Source organism: Trachemys scripta, chromosome 3 (genome assembly GCF_013100865.1).
Source record: "Trachemys scripta elegans isolate TJP31775 chromosome 3, CAS_Tse_1.0, whole genome shotgun sequence".
Taxonomy (NCBI): domain Eukaryota; kingdom Metazoa; phylum Chordata; order Testudines; family Emydidae; genus Trachemys; species Trachemys scripta.
In genome coordinates this window covers 4,820,492-4,837,652 of record NC_048300.1, presented here as the reverse complement: position 1 = coordinate 4,837,652, position 17,161 = coordinate 4,820,492, and the positions used below count along the sequence as shown (strand labels likewise).

Below are 17,161 nucleotides of genomic sequence, written 5' to 3'. Positions count from 1 at the left end.
TTACAAATCCATGCTGGCTATTCTTCTGAAAACCTTCAGAAGTTTTATTGATCCTCGTTTAGGGTCTTGAAAGGATTGAAATGATTACAACCCCTTTTCCTGTTATAATGGGCTAATTTTTTTGCTGGTGTAACTCCATTGAAGACAATGGCGTTAATGCCCACAGAGAATTTGACCCATCAGATTCATGTCTGTAAATGATTACATTATAAGTTGAATGTAGAGAAAATGTATTTGTAACTTTAAACGTTTCTTTTGAAGGTAATGGAGTGAGTTCTTTACATTTAAATGGTGACAGAGAGGGATCTCCACATCAACAGTCAAATGAAAATAGAGACACTAATTTTTCAAGGAAAGAAAAGAAGGAAATACTGGTAGGTAATGATTTCAAATCTACTTTTATACTTTTTTTTTTTTTAACTCCTTAAATTGAGTTGCACGTGTTTTTATTGAAGACCAAGGACAGGATAGGCCCATTACACAATGAGGAGGGAAAGACCATAACAGAAAATGCAGCAGTGGCAGAAGTGTTAAATACCTTTTTTGTTTCAGTTTTCACCAAAAAAGTTAGCAGTGACTGGACGACTAACAGCAAACATCAGTGTAAATGGGGTAGGATCTGAGGCTAAAGTAGGAAAAGAACAGGTTAAGAATTATTTAGACAAGTTAGATGTCTTCAAGTCAGCAGGGTCTGATGAAATACATCCTAGAGTACTTAAGGAACTGGCTGAAGAGATCTCTGAGCCATTAGCAGTTATCTTTGAGAACTTGTGGAGGATGGAAGAGATCCCAGAGGACCGAAAGGGGCTAATATAGTACCTATCTATAAAAAGGGGAATAGGGACAAACCAGGGAATTATAGAACAGTCGGCTTAACTTCGGAACCCGGAAAGATAGCGGAGCAAATAATCAAACATTCTATTTTGTTAGCACCCAGAAGAAAACAAGGTAATAACAGGCAATATGAATTTGTCAAGAAGTAATCATGTCAAACCAACCTAATATCTTTCTTTGACAGGGTAACAAGCCTTGTGGATGGGGGGGGAAGCAATAGATGTGATGTATCTCGACTTTAGTAAGGCTTTTGATACTGTCTCACATGACCACCTCATAAACAAACTAGAGAAATGTAGCCTAGACAAACCTCCAATAACGTGGGTGCGCAACTGGCTAGAAAACCATTCTCAGAGAGTGGTTATTAATGGTTCACAATCAAGCTGGAAGGGCACATCAAGTGGGTTCCCACAGGGATGTGTCCTGGGTCCGGTTCCATTCAGTATCTTCATAAATTATTTGGATAGTGCCATAGTAGAGAGTATGCTCATAAAATCTGTGGACAATACCAAGCTGGGAGGGGTTGCAAGCACTTCGGAAGACAGAATTTAGAATTCAGCAGGATCTTGACAAACTGGAGAAATGGTCTGAATGAATAGGATGAAATTCTATAAGAACAAATGCAAAATACTACACTTAGGAAGGAATAATCAATTGCACAAATACAAAATGGGAAATTACTGCCTAGGAAGGAGTACTGTAGAAAAAGATCAAAGGGTTATAGTGGATCACAAACTAAATATGGATCAATAATATAGTACTGATGCAAAAAAAGCAAACATCATTCTGCAGTGTATTAGCAGGAGTCTTGTAAGCAAAATGCGAGAAATAATTCTTCCACTCTACTCAGCACTGATAAGGTCTCAACTGAAGTACTGTGTCTAGTTCTGGGCACCACATTTCAGGAAAGATGTGGACAAATTGGAGAAAGACCAGAGGAAAGCAATAAAAATAATTAAAGGGCTAGAAAACCTGACCTATGAGAAAAGATTGGAAAAAAATGGGTTTGTTTACTCTGGAGAAGAGAAGACTGAGGGGGAACGTAACAGTCTTCAAGTATAAAAAAGGTTGTTATAAAGAGGAGGGTGATAAATTGTTCTCTTTAACCACTGAGGACAGGACAAGAAGTAATGGGCTTTAATGACACCAAGGGAGATTTAGGTGTTAGACATCAGAAAAAACTTCCTGTCAGTATAGTTAAGCACTGAAACAAATTTACCTAGGGAGGTTTTTAAGAACAGGTTAGACAAACACGTCAGGGATGGTCTAGGTAATACTTAGTCCTGCTTCAGTGTAGGTGACTGGACTAGATGACCTATCAAGGTCCCTTCCAGTCCTACATTTCTGTGATTCTATGATTATTGATTTGTTTCATATATTCAGGTTTTGATATCTGTTGAATGGATTTTGTCTTACAAGTTTAAAACATTTTGGCTAAACTGTTTAATCATGCTACAGTTTTTATCTAAATTTAAGCAGTCAACATTAATACCAATTTTATTTTTAAATGCTACTAGGAGCTGTCATTTATTACAAGTAATAAATATTGTGCATTCAAGATTTGTGTGTCTGTGTGAAACCTTAGTGATGTGTCCTGTCTATACAGTACAGTAGAACCTCAATAATTCATATTAATGATGAGAGATCAGATAGATTAATGAATTTTGCTGACTAGTGGGTATGAAAACAAAAAAATTGGGAAACCAAGGAAAATGTAACGCAAAATGTAGTTTAATTTACATTGATGATTGCAATTTGGGCTTTAATCATTTGATACTTAATAATGTGTAAAAATAATAATTTGAGGAATTTAACATTTCACTGCAACACAGTCTCGTATAAAATCTTTGCTGCGAGATGGGGAGTTTTTTGTGTGGATTATAAAATGATGTGGATTAGCAAGGTTCTGTTGTACTTTCTGAAAGACTGCCTGCTAGAAGCAGATTTCATTGCAGCGTAGCAGATATGGGTTTCTGAATACATGCAAATCCTTAATTCTGTCTTCCTATCAATGTGCCAAGGATTGCCTTGAGTAATTTCTACATGTAATGTGTATATCTAGGGCTATATATAAACTGTGTTAGAGTTAAGAAGAAATATCTGCATAAATCCTCTGCAGTTTGCGGGGGCTATTGAGGATCATATTGCGCAATTAAGGTCATATACAGTCATAGCATTTTTCTCCCCAGACTAGTTAGCTTTGGATTGAAGTTTAACTGCTGCTTGGCAATGGAGAGAATCGTTCTTAACAGGGATATAATCAAGCCACTTCTACAGTAAATTAAATGGATCTTCTGGGGAAAAGGTTAAAATCAAAGTGTCTGTTTACTGAGGCTAAACTGATAATATGTGACACTTCAGTATCAGCAGTTATTCAGCACAAGAGAAGTGGCAGCACCAGATCCAGCAGAGAAGGCAGTTTAGGGTGGGGAAGTTGACTTGGCCGTACTGGGGATGGAGTTAAAGAAGGAACTGAAAGAGGGTCCAGAAGGATTCCACAGTAGGTGGGGAGAGAATGTGGAGATATGCAGGAGTTACCAGTGAGGAATCAGGATGGGAGGGTGAGCTGGAGCTCTTGAGGTTTTTTTATTGTTGCTGACAGATTTTTAGTCCTAAATTTTAAAGGGTTTGTCTTCACTGCAGGTTATCAGTACTCCATTTACTCCTCGCAAGGTAGCCTAGCTCAAGTGAGAGTGGCCACAGTGCAAAATAACACAGTAGATCAGGGATCAGCAACCTTTCAGAAGTGCTGTGCCAAGTCTTCATTTATTCACTCTAATGTAAGGTTTGGCGTGCCAGTAATACATGTTAACGTTTTTAGAAGGTCTCTCTCTAGAAGTCTATAATATAGAACTAAACTATTGTTGTATGTAAAATAAATAAGGTATTTAAAATGTTTAAGAAGCTTCATTTAAAATGAAATTAAAATGCAGAGCCCCCTGGACCGGTGGCCAGGACCCGGGCAGTGTGAGTGTCACTGAAAATCAGCTCGCATGCTGCCTTCGACACATGTGCCAAAGGTTCCCTACCCCTACAGTAGATGCTGTGTCCATACTGGCCCTGCAATTGCTTGTTCCGGGGAAATTCGCAGGGTTCTTTGGTCAGCAGTAAGCTGAGCTGCTGTGTTAATTGTTTCCCAGCATATTGTGGAAGAACTTGTTTGTCCTTTCTGGGCCCAGGGGAGGAATTGCAGGAAGGCATTGGAGGACTAGCAGCATGCAAGTAGAGCTAATCTCTGTCCATGCTGCAGAGTGGTTCTGTTAGCAGCTGACGAGTTTTGCTAACTCCAGCTTTATTCTATACCCCTGGTGGGCCTGCCAGCTCCAGTTAAAAGCACCACCACACCTGAGTTAAGGGTGTTTGTACATGGACAGGACTCTAATTATAACTTGAGGTAACAGTAGTGAAGACAAAAATCTAGAGTGATGTTAGAAAACACGTATGTTTTTAAAAACTTGTTTAAACAATATGATTTTTAAGTTGTGTGCCTTTATGTATTTTGGCATACTTGGACCAAATTCCATTTTGAAAGCTTCTATCTATAACCGTGTGATTTTACGCCTTAGCAATTAATGAACTTCTGAGGCTCTCAGGCCTACAGAATAAAATCTTAAATTACAAACTACAAAACTGATGTCCAGCAAGAACTCAGTAACACAATGTATTTAGCTGTTTATAAATATACCATTCAAATTAAAATACTGTATATGCACAGCTTTTATATTATTGACATGTATGCCCTAGTTCTCTTAGCATCCTGTTTGCTTTCAGGAAACTGTTCATTTTGACTTAAGTCCTGTGTGGTTTGGACTCCAGCTTACTGAGACCCCTTCTCTCCCTTTGAGCCACGACAGCAGCCTAGTGTCAACTGTCACAGATATTCTGTGTTTTCCAAGGATTTTTAGACAAATGGACCCAGGATTTGTCCATGGGAACCACCTTGTATTGATTCTACTGCTCTGTCCATGCAGCTCACAGCAAGTGAGTCTGTTGTTCAACACTTTGCTTGTATTCAGAGTGTTTACCAGCACAAAATAAACACCTAGCAGTTGACACTGGTGTGTGCCTAGTGCTGTCATTGGGAGAAAAAGAACCTGAAAGCTTCCTCCGCACCCACACAGAGATGGTCACTATGGGATATGGACTCACTTAAATAAGACGGTAAAAATTTCACTCCTCAGCCGTCCATCCCTTTTTCTAGTCCCCTTATAATGGTGTTCTGAGCTTCTGCTTTTTTCCTTGCCTGCCCAGGTCCTTTTCCGGCACTGGCAGCCTTTATCACCCCAAATTGCCACTAGAGAGGGAACCAAGCTAGTGAGCAGTGTTGTAGCAGCTGCTGAGTGGCCTTGCATGGGAACTTCTTGGTCTTTTCCTAGATTTCCCCTCTTGCTGTGGGAGAAAAGGGACGAGGCATGGGGGATGTGGAAGAAGAGACATAGGAGAAGCAGAGTTACGAGGAGCAGGGCCAGGAGAAAGCAAACATCGGAGACAAGAGAAAGAGTGATGGTGGATGAGGACAGCAGAAGAGGGGAAATTTGTGGAAAGAAGTCTGGGAGGAAAAATACTTCTTTTTTAGTTTGCTGTCATTGTGCATTTTGACACCTTTTGGTGTGTAATAATCCATTTAATTATTTCTCCTATGTAGTCATTTAGATCAAAATTTTTAGAATTTTCACTGATTTTTGGGGGTGTCAGTTTCTGCATCCCAACTTGAAACCTTGGGCTTGATTTTCAGACTGGCTCAGTACCCAGTTCTGCCTCCAGTTGAAGCTAATGGGAGATGAGTGTTCAACATTTTTGAAAGTCAGGTTCAAGATGTCTCAGTTTGTGCCCTAAAATCGGGCTGCTTCTGTAAAATGTTGCCATTAGTCAGGGTTTTTTGGGGGGGAGGGGGGAGGGAGGAGAGGAGTTATCAGAACAATAAGGAGTGGGGGGAGAACATATTTTAAAGAGTTAAAATCTGATTTTAAAACCATAAATATTGGTGGGGAAACTCAGATAAGTACAGCTCCCGAAACTACTTGGAACTCATCTTTTGAAATCATCTAGACTTACAGCTGACTGTGTCCCTTTCAAGTTTTGTGGTTGAAGCAGCTTACAGTTTTAAAAAGGAGATAATTGTCTGTTGAAATATCTCTGCACTGAAAGAAATAAGTATTCTTGATGCTTATGAAATGGTTTTGGTATAAAATAAACCATGTGTGGAATGCTGAAACATAATTTAATAAAGCAGGGTTTACATTAAGCAACTGTTTGGAATGTTGAACAGCTAATTATAATACTAAGGCTCATAAGCTTTGTAATAATGGATGACGACACTCTAGTGTTTTTTCACATCTCTAATTTGAAATTTTTATTATATAAGAAATTATATAGAAGTTAAATTATGGGATATTGAGATTAAGAAATCATAATAGATGAATTTCACTAGAACAGTAATTCCTCTGTAGGAGGTGGGGGAGTTGGCAGCATCAACAGACAAGGAAGGTTAGCAAGTTCACATACCAAATTCTATAAAAACTGGCTTCAGAGTAGCAGCCGTGTTAGTCTGTATCCGCAAAAAGAACAGGAGTACTTGTGGCACCTTAGAGACTAACAAATTTATTAGAGCATACATGGGCTACTGCCCACTTCTTCGGATGCATATAGAGTGGAACATACATTGAGGAGATACATGTTCCACTCTATATGCATCCGAAGAAGTGGGCAGTAGCCCANATTATAATACTAAGGCTCATAAGCTTTGTAATAATGGATGACGACACTCTAGTGTTTTTTCACATCTCTAATTTGAAATTTTTATTATATAAGAAATTATATAGAAGTTAAATTATGGGATATTGAGATTAAGAAATCATAATAGATGAATTTCACTAGAACAGTAATTCCTCTGTAGGAGGTGGGGGAGTTGGCAGCATCAACAGACAAGGAAGGTTAGCAAGTTCACATACCAAATTCTATAAAAACTGGCTTCAGAGTAGCAGCCGTGTTAGTCTGTATCCGCAAAAAGAACAGGAGTACTTGTGGCACCTTAGAGACTAACAAATTTATTAGAGCATACATGGGCTACTGCCCACTTCTTCGGATGCATATAGAGTGGAACATACATTGAGGAGATACATGTTCCACTCTATATGCATCCGAAGAAGTGGGCAGTAGCCCATGTATGCTCTAATAAATTTGTTAGTCTCTAAGGTGCCACAAGTACTCCTGTTCTTTTTATAAAAATGGGGGTATTCCTGTAGTTATTTAGTGCATCTCATTAAATGAGTGCAGTATTAAACTTGAAAATGTACAGCATGTCTCTATTTATTGTGTTTAACAATTTGCATGGAGTTTGCCACTGGTGGGTGTCTTTTATGCAGATAAATGAATAAATATTGGCTTGTCAGTTTCATCTAATATAGTTATACTCACAATTACTAAGTTACTTATGCACTGTGTCTGACTGTTGAGAAAAGATATTTTAATGTTTAATCTGTACACTAATTTTGTTTTTAGTGAAATGTGTATAGCTATTAAAAGAATAATCTAAGCTTACAATATTTTTTCTAGAAACCAATTAGTAATGGCCTTCCACCGACACCTAAAGTCCATGTAAGTATATAATATTGGACCAGCCAAACTAATTTTGAATATAGTATAGAAATGTTTTTTTGTATTAAAAAAAAATCAAATTTGAATATTCAGTGAAGTTCTATGTCTGTTAAAAAAACGTCCAATTGAACAATTGGTTTAGATAGTTGTCACAACAGTTTTTTTTAAAGTAAAATATTTGAAAGCCAATATCATTAACCATACCTATCGTTTAAGATTTGCATTTCAGAACAGATTGAGTTTTAAGAAAGTTCTTGAAATAAAAATGTGAGTGGTGATTTATGCAACAACTGATGACATTTCAAATTTGTAAAATATTTCAGAAATAAGAGAGCACTCTTGAGACTACTTTGATTTTTATCATACTCCCATATTTCACACAGAGCCTTTTTCAGTTTCCTCTCATGCTGCAATAAATAGACATTGTTATAATCAGTTACCAGAACTGGCAGGTCTTGAAGTATGTTAATTCAGAAATATATGAGAGGCAAAGAAACTGTGACTGGCTTTATTTAAAAAAAAATAAGCTTCCCTTTCTCTGGCATGTTTTATGGGGATGAAATCACTCCGATAGAAACAATTAAATAAACTGGTCCCTAACTCTTTTACCCCTTCAATAAGGCAAAAACTGTGCCATTGGAAATACATAATTAGAATTTTTCCTAATACCTGTTGATGTAAAGTATCAAATTCACTGTTCTAAATGGCTTATATTTTACTTTCACAGATGGGTGCGTGCTTTTCAAAGGTTTTCAATGGGTGCCCATTAAAAATTCATTGTGCAACATCATGGATTAATCCAGATACAAGAGGTAGTACATTATGTATTTTCATCCTATTTATTCTCTCCTGAAGGTTTTAAGAACATGATCTATTCAGTTTAGATATCAAGAGAATTCTTTATAAAAGTGTCACTGTGTATATAGGAATTTTCTCTTTATTGGATTGCTTAAACTCAAATCAACCATTGATTAAAAAAAAAAAGGTAAATTCCCTTTTACTTTTAGGTCCGTGATGTAGATTGCAGCTTTTTAGTTCCATAAAATAAGTTTACCATACAGATGAAAGTGAGGTACATGTATTCTTCTTTTTGGTTGAGGTGTAAAACACACTCTGCTTCTGGGAATCAAAAATCCCAGGTTTGGAGATAATGCTGTTACCCCTAGTGTCCTGGTCAAACAGCCACATCCTGACTTCCTCAGTTCCCCCTGTAGTTTCATTGGCTATATTATTGTTCACTTAACTTCTCAAATCTGTTGTGGGCAGAGAGAGAGGCTGCCACCATTACCATCATAGGTAAATATATTTCAGTGTGGGATGAAGTGATCTATGCTACAGGAGTCAGACTATAGGGGAGGGGCGAATTGGTGATATGAGACTCAAGTTTTGCCTGAAATTTTAGCAAGCTGCTACTACTAAAATGACCAGCAACAAAATACTTTTCTGAAATTTAAGTGATCAAAATCAGTCTTTGAAGTTGACAGCTCATTTAGATGAGACAATTCCAACTTCTCAGCAAACAATGGTTTTAACTCTCTTGGAAACTCTTTGGAAACTCAGAAGGAGACTGCAGTGGTGGCCAATATTCAGAAGGTTACCTTTGTAACCACGAGGGATAGATGTGGAATTATCTTAAATTTTGCAGAAGCCGATGGGGCCCCCAAAGAAGAGCTGCTCTAACATGTCAGTCAGTACCATCATTGATAAACACCCTATGAAATGGTTATGAGTCCTGCAGAAAGACTTATAGAACTGTTAAGTAATGTATATTAATGTGAGTTAAACTTCATCTTTATAGCAGGAACTTAAATAAACTATATTGTTCATATAGGTTCTTCCAGCAGTAATTCTTATGGCCAGTATTTTGAACTAAAATAAGAGGAATCCCTCTGCTTCTTGTTTTGTTTTTTTGAATTTAAGCTACTGCTACTTCCTACTATTTCCTGATCTAAGGAAATTTAAACAAAGTAGATTGCCTGCTTTTGATGAATGTGAGTGCCTCTGTTAACGATGGTGAAACACTGCTTTGCTAAACCAGCTCCATGTTCATATTATTTTCACTTTCCTTAACCCCAGATTTGTTAATTTTAATTTCTCTCTCCCTTTACAGATCAATACTTGATATTTGGTGCAGAGGAAGGTATTTACACCCTGAATCTCAATGAACTTCATGAAACATCAATGGAACAGGTATGTTTGGTTTTGAATTTTGAAAATAAAGTCCTTGTCATTTTTCAGCAATTAAGGCTAGTGCTGCATAACGTAATATCTCCTTTGCTTTAATGCATCTATACATGCTGCAGCTGCACTTAAGGTTACCTGTTTCAGTGCTAAAGAGTCGCTTTCAGTTACTTATAACCTTGTCAGACTTTCACCTTTCAGGCTGATAGTTTTTCAGGTGTAAATTGTTTCATTTGGTTTCTATACTACCTACAACCCAGTGTTGGTCTAACACTTAAAGTCAAGCACAGAGTCACAACGGAGAATATACTTACACAATTATAGAAAATTAATAAAACTACTTGTGAACTGAATTAAAGTAAAGCTGATCTTTCATATGCCTTACTGACTAGAAATTTGAAGCAAAGATAAAGAGAAGCTAACCTCTCTGATTATACTTTGCCATTAACTCCAATGGACAAAACAGAGATCAGAAATATATAACTTTCCAGGAGTTAATAGAGAGCCTTATTTAAAATTAGACAAATTAGAGGATTGGGCCAAAAGAAAACTGATAAGGTTCAACAAGGACAAGTGCAGAGTCCTGCACTTAGGACGGAAGAATCCCATGCACTGTTACAGACTAGGGTTCGAATGGCTAGGAAGCAGTTCTGCAGAAAAGGACCTAGGGGTTACAGTGGACGAGAAGCTGGATATGAGTCAAAAGTGTGCCCTTGTTGCCAAGAAGGCTAACGGCATTTTGAGCTGTATAAGTAGGGGCATTGCCAGCAGATCGAGGGACGTGATCATTCCCCTCTATTCGACATTGGTGAGGCCTCATCTGGAGTACTGTGTCCAGTTTTGGGCCCCACACTACAAGAAGGATGTGGAAAAATTGGAAAGAGTCCAGCGGAGGGCAACAAAAATGATTAGGGGGCTGGAGCACATGACTTATGAGGAGAGGTTGAGGGAACTGGGATTGTTTAATCTGCAGAAGAGAAGAATGAGGGGGGATTTGATAGCTGCTTTCAACTACCTGAAAGGGGGTTCCAAAGAGGATGGATCTAGACTGTTCTTAGTGGTACCTGATGACAGAACAAGGAGTAATGGTCTCAAGTTGCAGTTGGGGAGGTTTATGTTGGATATTAGGAAAAACTTTTTCACTGGGAGGGGGTGAAGCACTGGAATGGGTTACCTAGGGAGGTGGTGGAATCTCCTTCCTTGGAGGTTTTTAAGGCCCAGCTTGACAAAGCCCTGGCTGAGATGATTTAGTTGGGAATTGGTCCTGCTTTGAGCAGGGGGTTGGACTAGATGACCTCCTAAGGTCCCTTCCAACCCTGATATTCTATGAAAATACCCTGAGAAGAATCTGTCTACTCTTCTAGGATAAAACCCGGGTCAGGGGAAAGTATGCATATACTATACATTTGTGTGTGTGTAAAATATAAAGTTTGTATGTATTATGACTTTATCCTGTGCATTAACTCTAAAATCAGTGAAAATACTATGTTTAACTTATCTAAGGCCAATTTCTACTACAGAAATCATAGCAGTGTTAATTCTGTTGTATTGCCTATCCAGATACTAACTTATAAATTGATTTATTGTACTGCACATTTTGTGTTCAGTAAATTTTTTTTCTTTATCAGCTATTTCCCCGAAGATGTACGTGGTTGTATGTAATGAACAATTGCTTATTATCAATATCTGGTAAGTCTTTCTGCTATTTTTAATGTAAATGCTTGAGAATCGTAAGTTTTGTGCATTAAGCTTTATTCTGTTTTTTAATTTCCAGGTAAAGCTTCTCAGCTTTATTCCCATAATTTACCAGGGCTCTTTGATTATGCAAGGCAAATGCAAAAGTTGCCTGTATCTATTCCAACACACAAGCTTCCTGACAGAATACTCCCCAGGTAAATATATATTAATCAAATGTATTAGCAGTATTCTGTAGATCTTGTTTCTGAGAATCCAGGACCCTCTCCTGAATGGGGACCCCTAATAATTTGGAGGTTTTGGAACGTATAGTCTCATCTCCATGAATAACTTCTGCTAGCCTTAATTAGAGTTCAGGCACTTAAATTCACATGAATCAAGATGAGAATATACACTCTGAAAGGAAAACTCCAATTGTACACATTTCACTTTCTTCTCAGGATAGACTGGGTTTGAATCTGATCTCTCACCAGGTTTATACTGATCTAATTCCATTTTACTTCACTTGAATTATTCTTCAGTTACTGAGCACAAGTCAGACTGCTTGTTCCTTGAGGGAAGTTCTGGTGGTCTCTGTTGTAAACCAAATCCCAGGATTAGGCTCACGCATATTTATCTAAGAACCAGAGGAGAGATGGAAGCCTAAAATAAACTGTTCCTATCAGCTCAAAGAATGAGGGTAGAGAAATACTTATTCAGAATGAGAACATGGGGCTCTGGAGGCTATGAACGTATTATCCAAGGTGTGTCCACAGCAAATTCTGTATGCAATCCCACCAAATATATTTATCACCAAGGATCCTACAAAATATGCGAGATCAGAAGTAATACTATATTTGTTGCTACCCAAGCCGTAGGAGACAGGTTCTTAAAAATAGTCTGGGCGTCAGACTCAGTACCAGATAACTTGCTGATTGCACCAAATCTGCTATAGCAGGGGCTATAGGACTATTTTGTCCTCCATGAGCCATAGTACCCTTGCTGCTCCAAAGCAAATACTTGAAAATAGAAGTGTTCTGGACATGTAATTAATGTTGCTAGCATCAGAGAGAAATGGTAATAGTAAGAAATCTGAGGATTCAGTGTGGAGTCAACATTTAGTGCATAGAAGGCAGAATGAATCACCAGAACACTTCACAATACATAACTTCCTAAAGAACAACCTTATCAGTGGGCCTGATTCTTAGCTACCTTGAGGTACAATCAACAGCCATAGCTTTATTCATTATATGATGCAGGAAAGGCTTCGGTGCAGTCATCTGCATGCATGGCTGTGTTACACCCACCGGACACTGTGATCGCCTTGGAATCGAAATATGGTCTTACAAGATCTAGCACAGCCATCTTTCAAACCATTACACTCTATATCCCTATGCAGTTTGTCTGTTCCTAGCCTCATTTGTAACTTTGGCCGGCACACTCTGTGAGTTGGAGACACAATCAGCAGAGGACCAATACTGTAAATTTCACAAGGTCGGGGTTGCTATGAAAATTCCAAAATACATCAAGCCTGGGATGACATCTCATATACACTCCAGAGGGCCAGGAGACTTCCTGCCAAGTCCCATCACATCCCAAGGAAAATGTTAAACAACCTGAACGTGCAAAGAAGGGCGAGCAGAACATATATCGGCAGGACAGAATCATTTACATATTCCACATTTCTCTCTGCTGCCTTCTTCTCTTTGTGTGACAGGCATCAGAAGGACACAGTAGCCAGGAGGATTACTAGATGCATATCTAAAGTATATAAATAGCAAGATAAATTCTTTCCACCAGACCTCAAATCATGTTCTTCAAGAAGTTCTTGAATACCATGATGGATGAGTGCAATATAAAAATTAATGTAAAATTAAAGCAGAATTCTCTTCAGAGAAAAGTTCATGCACCAGCAGAAAAAATGGAAAGCAAAGAAAAATTCAAAGCAGCTACAGGAGCGTCAGTACATAAATTTGCAAAACATTATGTGCTTGATTTGGGACTTAGTTGACACAGCATTCGGTAGCAGAGCCCTACAATCTATGGAAGTCATGATCTCCAGTCCGTTTCTGCCATGTGAACTCCACTGAAGCAGTCCTTGACAATGTCTCTAATAAACCTTTTCCTGGAACAACTTGGAACAAGTACTCCATTCTCCTTCTCAACTTGTCAGTCACCTTTGGAACTCTCAATCACATGCTTATTGATTATCTTATCCTCTGTTGACTTTCTTAACTCAGTCCTTTCTTGCATGTCCTCCTATCTCTAATTGCTCCTTCAGTGAGTCATTCTGAGGATCCTCCTAATTCTCCGTCCCCCCTTCTGTGGAGGTTCCTCAGGGCTCCCTCTTTGGCAGAGGCTCTGCACCCACTGGCAGCCAAGCTCCCCCCCCCCGCCCCACCTCCTCTCCCCCTGAGCGCGCTGGGTCCCCACTCCTCTGCCTACCTCCCAGCACTTCCCGCCAGGCCACTGCCAAACAGCTGTTTGCATGCTCGGGGGCGGGAGGGAGAAACAGGAACATAGCACACTCGGGAGGAGGCGGGGCCGTGGTGGGGATTTGGGGAAGGAGTTGGAATAGGGGCAGAGTTGGGCGGGGACTCTGGGGAAGGGGTTGGAATGGGGATGGGGAAGGGGTGGGAAGAGGTGGGTCAGAGGCAGGGCCTCATGGAAGGGGTGGAGTGGTGGCGGGACCGGGGGCAGAGCAGAGGGTCGACCACCCACAGAAAGAGGGGAAGTCGGCACCTATGCTCTTTGGTCTCCTTCTCTTCTCCTTCCACAGCTTCTCTGTGGGTAATCTCCTCTGCAAACACAAATTGAACTACCATTTCTATGTGAATGATTAACAGATTTCTCTCTCTACTATGGACCTGTCTCCTTCTGTCCAAACTAAAATCTCAGCTTGTCTTTGATATCTCAATGAGGATACCCAGCCATCAGCTTACGTTCAACATGGCCTGAATTTTCCCCTTACATCCTCCCTTATCCCTTCTTTCTCAAGCACTGTGGACAACACCAACATCCTGTCTGTCTCTCAGGCTCATAACCTGGGCATCATCTTTAGTTCTGCTCTCTCTCTTCAGATCCTCACATCCTGGCTGTGTCTAAATCTTGCTAATTCTTTTTAAATGTTTCCTAACATCCATACACCTTAAACTCTTGTCCAGGCTCTCATCATCTTACTTCTCTATCACTGTAACATAATTTTCTCTGGCTTTGACAAAAGCAGTCTTCCCCCCACGTAGCCATACAAAATACTGCTGAGAGAGTTCCTGTTTAGGAAAACCAGTTCTTGCTGTGCCTTTACAACTACACCTCTACCTCGATATAACATGAATTTGGATATAACGCGGTAAAGCAGCGCTCCAGGGGAGGCGGGGCTGCACACTCCGGTGGATCAAAGCACGATCGATATAACGCGGTTTCACATATAACGCAGTAAGATTTTTTGGCTCCCGAGGACAGCGTTATATCGGGGTAGAGGTGTATTTGAGTAAAATATTCTGAGGGGCAGTTGTTAGTAGGTCTGCTTGCTGTAAATCAAATTGAACTATATCTGAACCTTAATGGGGAAGACCCACCTAATGTATGTCTAGGTGCCAAACATACTGTTTTGAGGAATATAAATGTACAGTGAAGTACAATAGTTCTCTTATTTTAGTTTTTTCGGTGAATATCATTCCCTTATTAAAAGTCCTTATAAGAAGCAGATTGATTCAGTCTGTTTTATTGAATTAATAATTCTGTATTTATATTCTTTAGGAAGTTTGCAGTGTCTACAAAAATTCCAGAAACCAAATGGTGTCAGAAGTGTTGCGTTGGTAAGTAAAGTGGTACAGTGGAAATGTCAGTAAGAGGAATAAATGGCTACAGTGTTGAGATATTTGTAACGAGTCACTACCTGGGGAGGAACAAAGGAGAGAAGAATGTTTATCAGGCTGTCACGTTTCTCCTGTCATCAGAAATAAGCTGTAGACATCTACAGGTAGTAAACTCAACCAGATTAGCCCTCACATTTATAGGAAGTGAAAACTTCCTCTTTTCCCCCTCATAATTATTCACATTTCACAACAAATTCAGAACAGCAGAATGCATGTCCGGTTTCTTGAGAAACCTCAGTCTCTCCGGGGGAGTGACATACAGGAACCATCAGGCCATGGACCATGACTTCTAATACTGGCCATTGTGAGCCCACTGCAGTTCATGTTATTATTGACCGATACCGTGGGGCTTTGTTTTAAATTCTCTTGGGGTGCTAGAAAGATCTATGAGGGCGGCATTGGTTCTCTAAAAATAGTACCATACAAAAGTACATTAAGGGTCCAGTGGACCAACCACTGAGTCAACACTGCAGTATAAGAGAGATACAAACAGTGAAAAGTTACTGGTCAATAAATGTGCATAAAAGGCAGGAAAATTATTTGCTGCATGAGATCTCCACGCAAGCTGTAGTGTGTGGAGGTAGAGTGGGGTCTTCTTGAATCACTAACTGCAGCACGTAGGTCCCTGTTGTATAGAACACAGGGTGAAACATTTTCAATTTCTCTGACATAAGTAATCACTTGTTTCTCTCATCTACCTGTTACATCTTGTCGCTTAGGTTGTAAACTCTTTAGGGTAGGGACCGTCATTTACTATGTGTGTACAGTGCTTAGCATGAAGGGGCCTTGACCTGATTGAGACCTCAATATAATGTTAAAAAACAATATACTGAACCACTGAAAGGTATAGTTTCTGACCTGCTGGCAGAAGAATAGTAGGGAAAAAAATCAGAGTAGATATGAAACTCTATAGGCTCTTCATGAATATAAATGTAACTTTCAGCCTGATAGATTTTACAAGATTTCTCTTCCAGTGCTGAACAGAGAAGGTGCTAGCCTGCTGCACTGTAATCATGTGGTGGCCATGTTAACCCTCTCTAGTTTGTCAGAAGGGTGCATGCACCACACAGCAGATAGCTAGCATGGGGCTTTGCTGCTTTCTGCAGCGCTCAAAGAGCTTTATCACCACCAAATGGATTAATAAAAGTCTAAAAATTACTAGACCCTAGAGAACCTCCCATGTGGTAGGAACAGATCCTGTGATGGGACACGGGTGTTGTACCCTTTGGCCTAGCGGAAGCAGCACTGAAGTGGCAGTCCAAAAGAGACTGAATTCTAATCTCATCTTTTCCACATACTGGTGTTAGTACAGTTCGCATTACTGAGTTGAACCTTACTTTAACAGGCAAGTATCCTTGTCCTCACTTGACAAATGGGGTTAACTGAGATGTTGCACAAGGGACCAGATTTATAATGGTATTTTTAGGTGCCTAAAGATGCAAATCGGCGCCTAGTGGAATTTCAAGAGAGGAGGGTGGTCCGAGTGGATTTCATCCATTTAGCCACGTTAAAAGTCAGTGAGCGTCAGGCAGTTCTGTAAACTGCAGTGGGCACCTTTCTGTGTCTTTGGGCCCCTAAATGCCTTTGTAAATCTAGCCCTAGATCACATCAGTTAGCTTAGACCCTTAGATTGTACGTTCTTTGGGACAGAGACTGTATCATTTTATGTCTTGTACAGCTCTAATCATATGGTTGATGATTTAATAATGTGATAATGTAATTAGTCTGTAATGTAATGAATTTGCAGAGTTCAGGCAGTGCACGCAATTTATTGCATTTCCTGATTTTTCAGCGCCTAGCAGTCCACCTTCTTGTTCTCTTTTTAAATAAAGATTTTTTTAAATAATTAGTGATAAAAGCTATAAGAAGAGCAGTTTTAATGAAAACTGTGATGACTGATATCCTTCCTATTTCATTTCAGTCAAGGTGTAAGATTAAGTAATGTGTTAATTGAATTTTAGGTACTAGTGCAAAATATACTGAGTGTTACATTTTTA

The 17,161-nt window shown here is 39.3% G+C and overlaps 1 protein-coding gene across 1 annotated transcript in view; it reads left to right on the top strand.

The window, feature by feature from the left end:
* MAP4K3 (mitogen-activated protein kinase kinase kinase kinase 3) overlaps positions 1 to 17,161 on the top strand; it is a gene marked incomplete in the record, with an annotated part of 123,200 nt that overhangs the window by 83,402 nt on the left and 22,637 nt on the right. Inside the window, 7 exon segments of the mRNA XM_034764013.1 lie at positions 262 to 374; positions 7,390 to 7,431; positions 8,159 to 8,243; positions 9,542 to 9,621; positions 11,241 to 11,301; positions 11,387 to 11,504; positions 15,046 to 15,104. Of these exon segments, the coding sequence (XP_034619904.1) occupies positions 262 to 374; positions 7,390 to 7,431; positions 8,159 to 8,243; positions 9,542 to 9,621; positions 11,241 to 11,301; positions 11,387 to 11,504; positions 15,046 to 15,104 (558 nt within the window).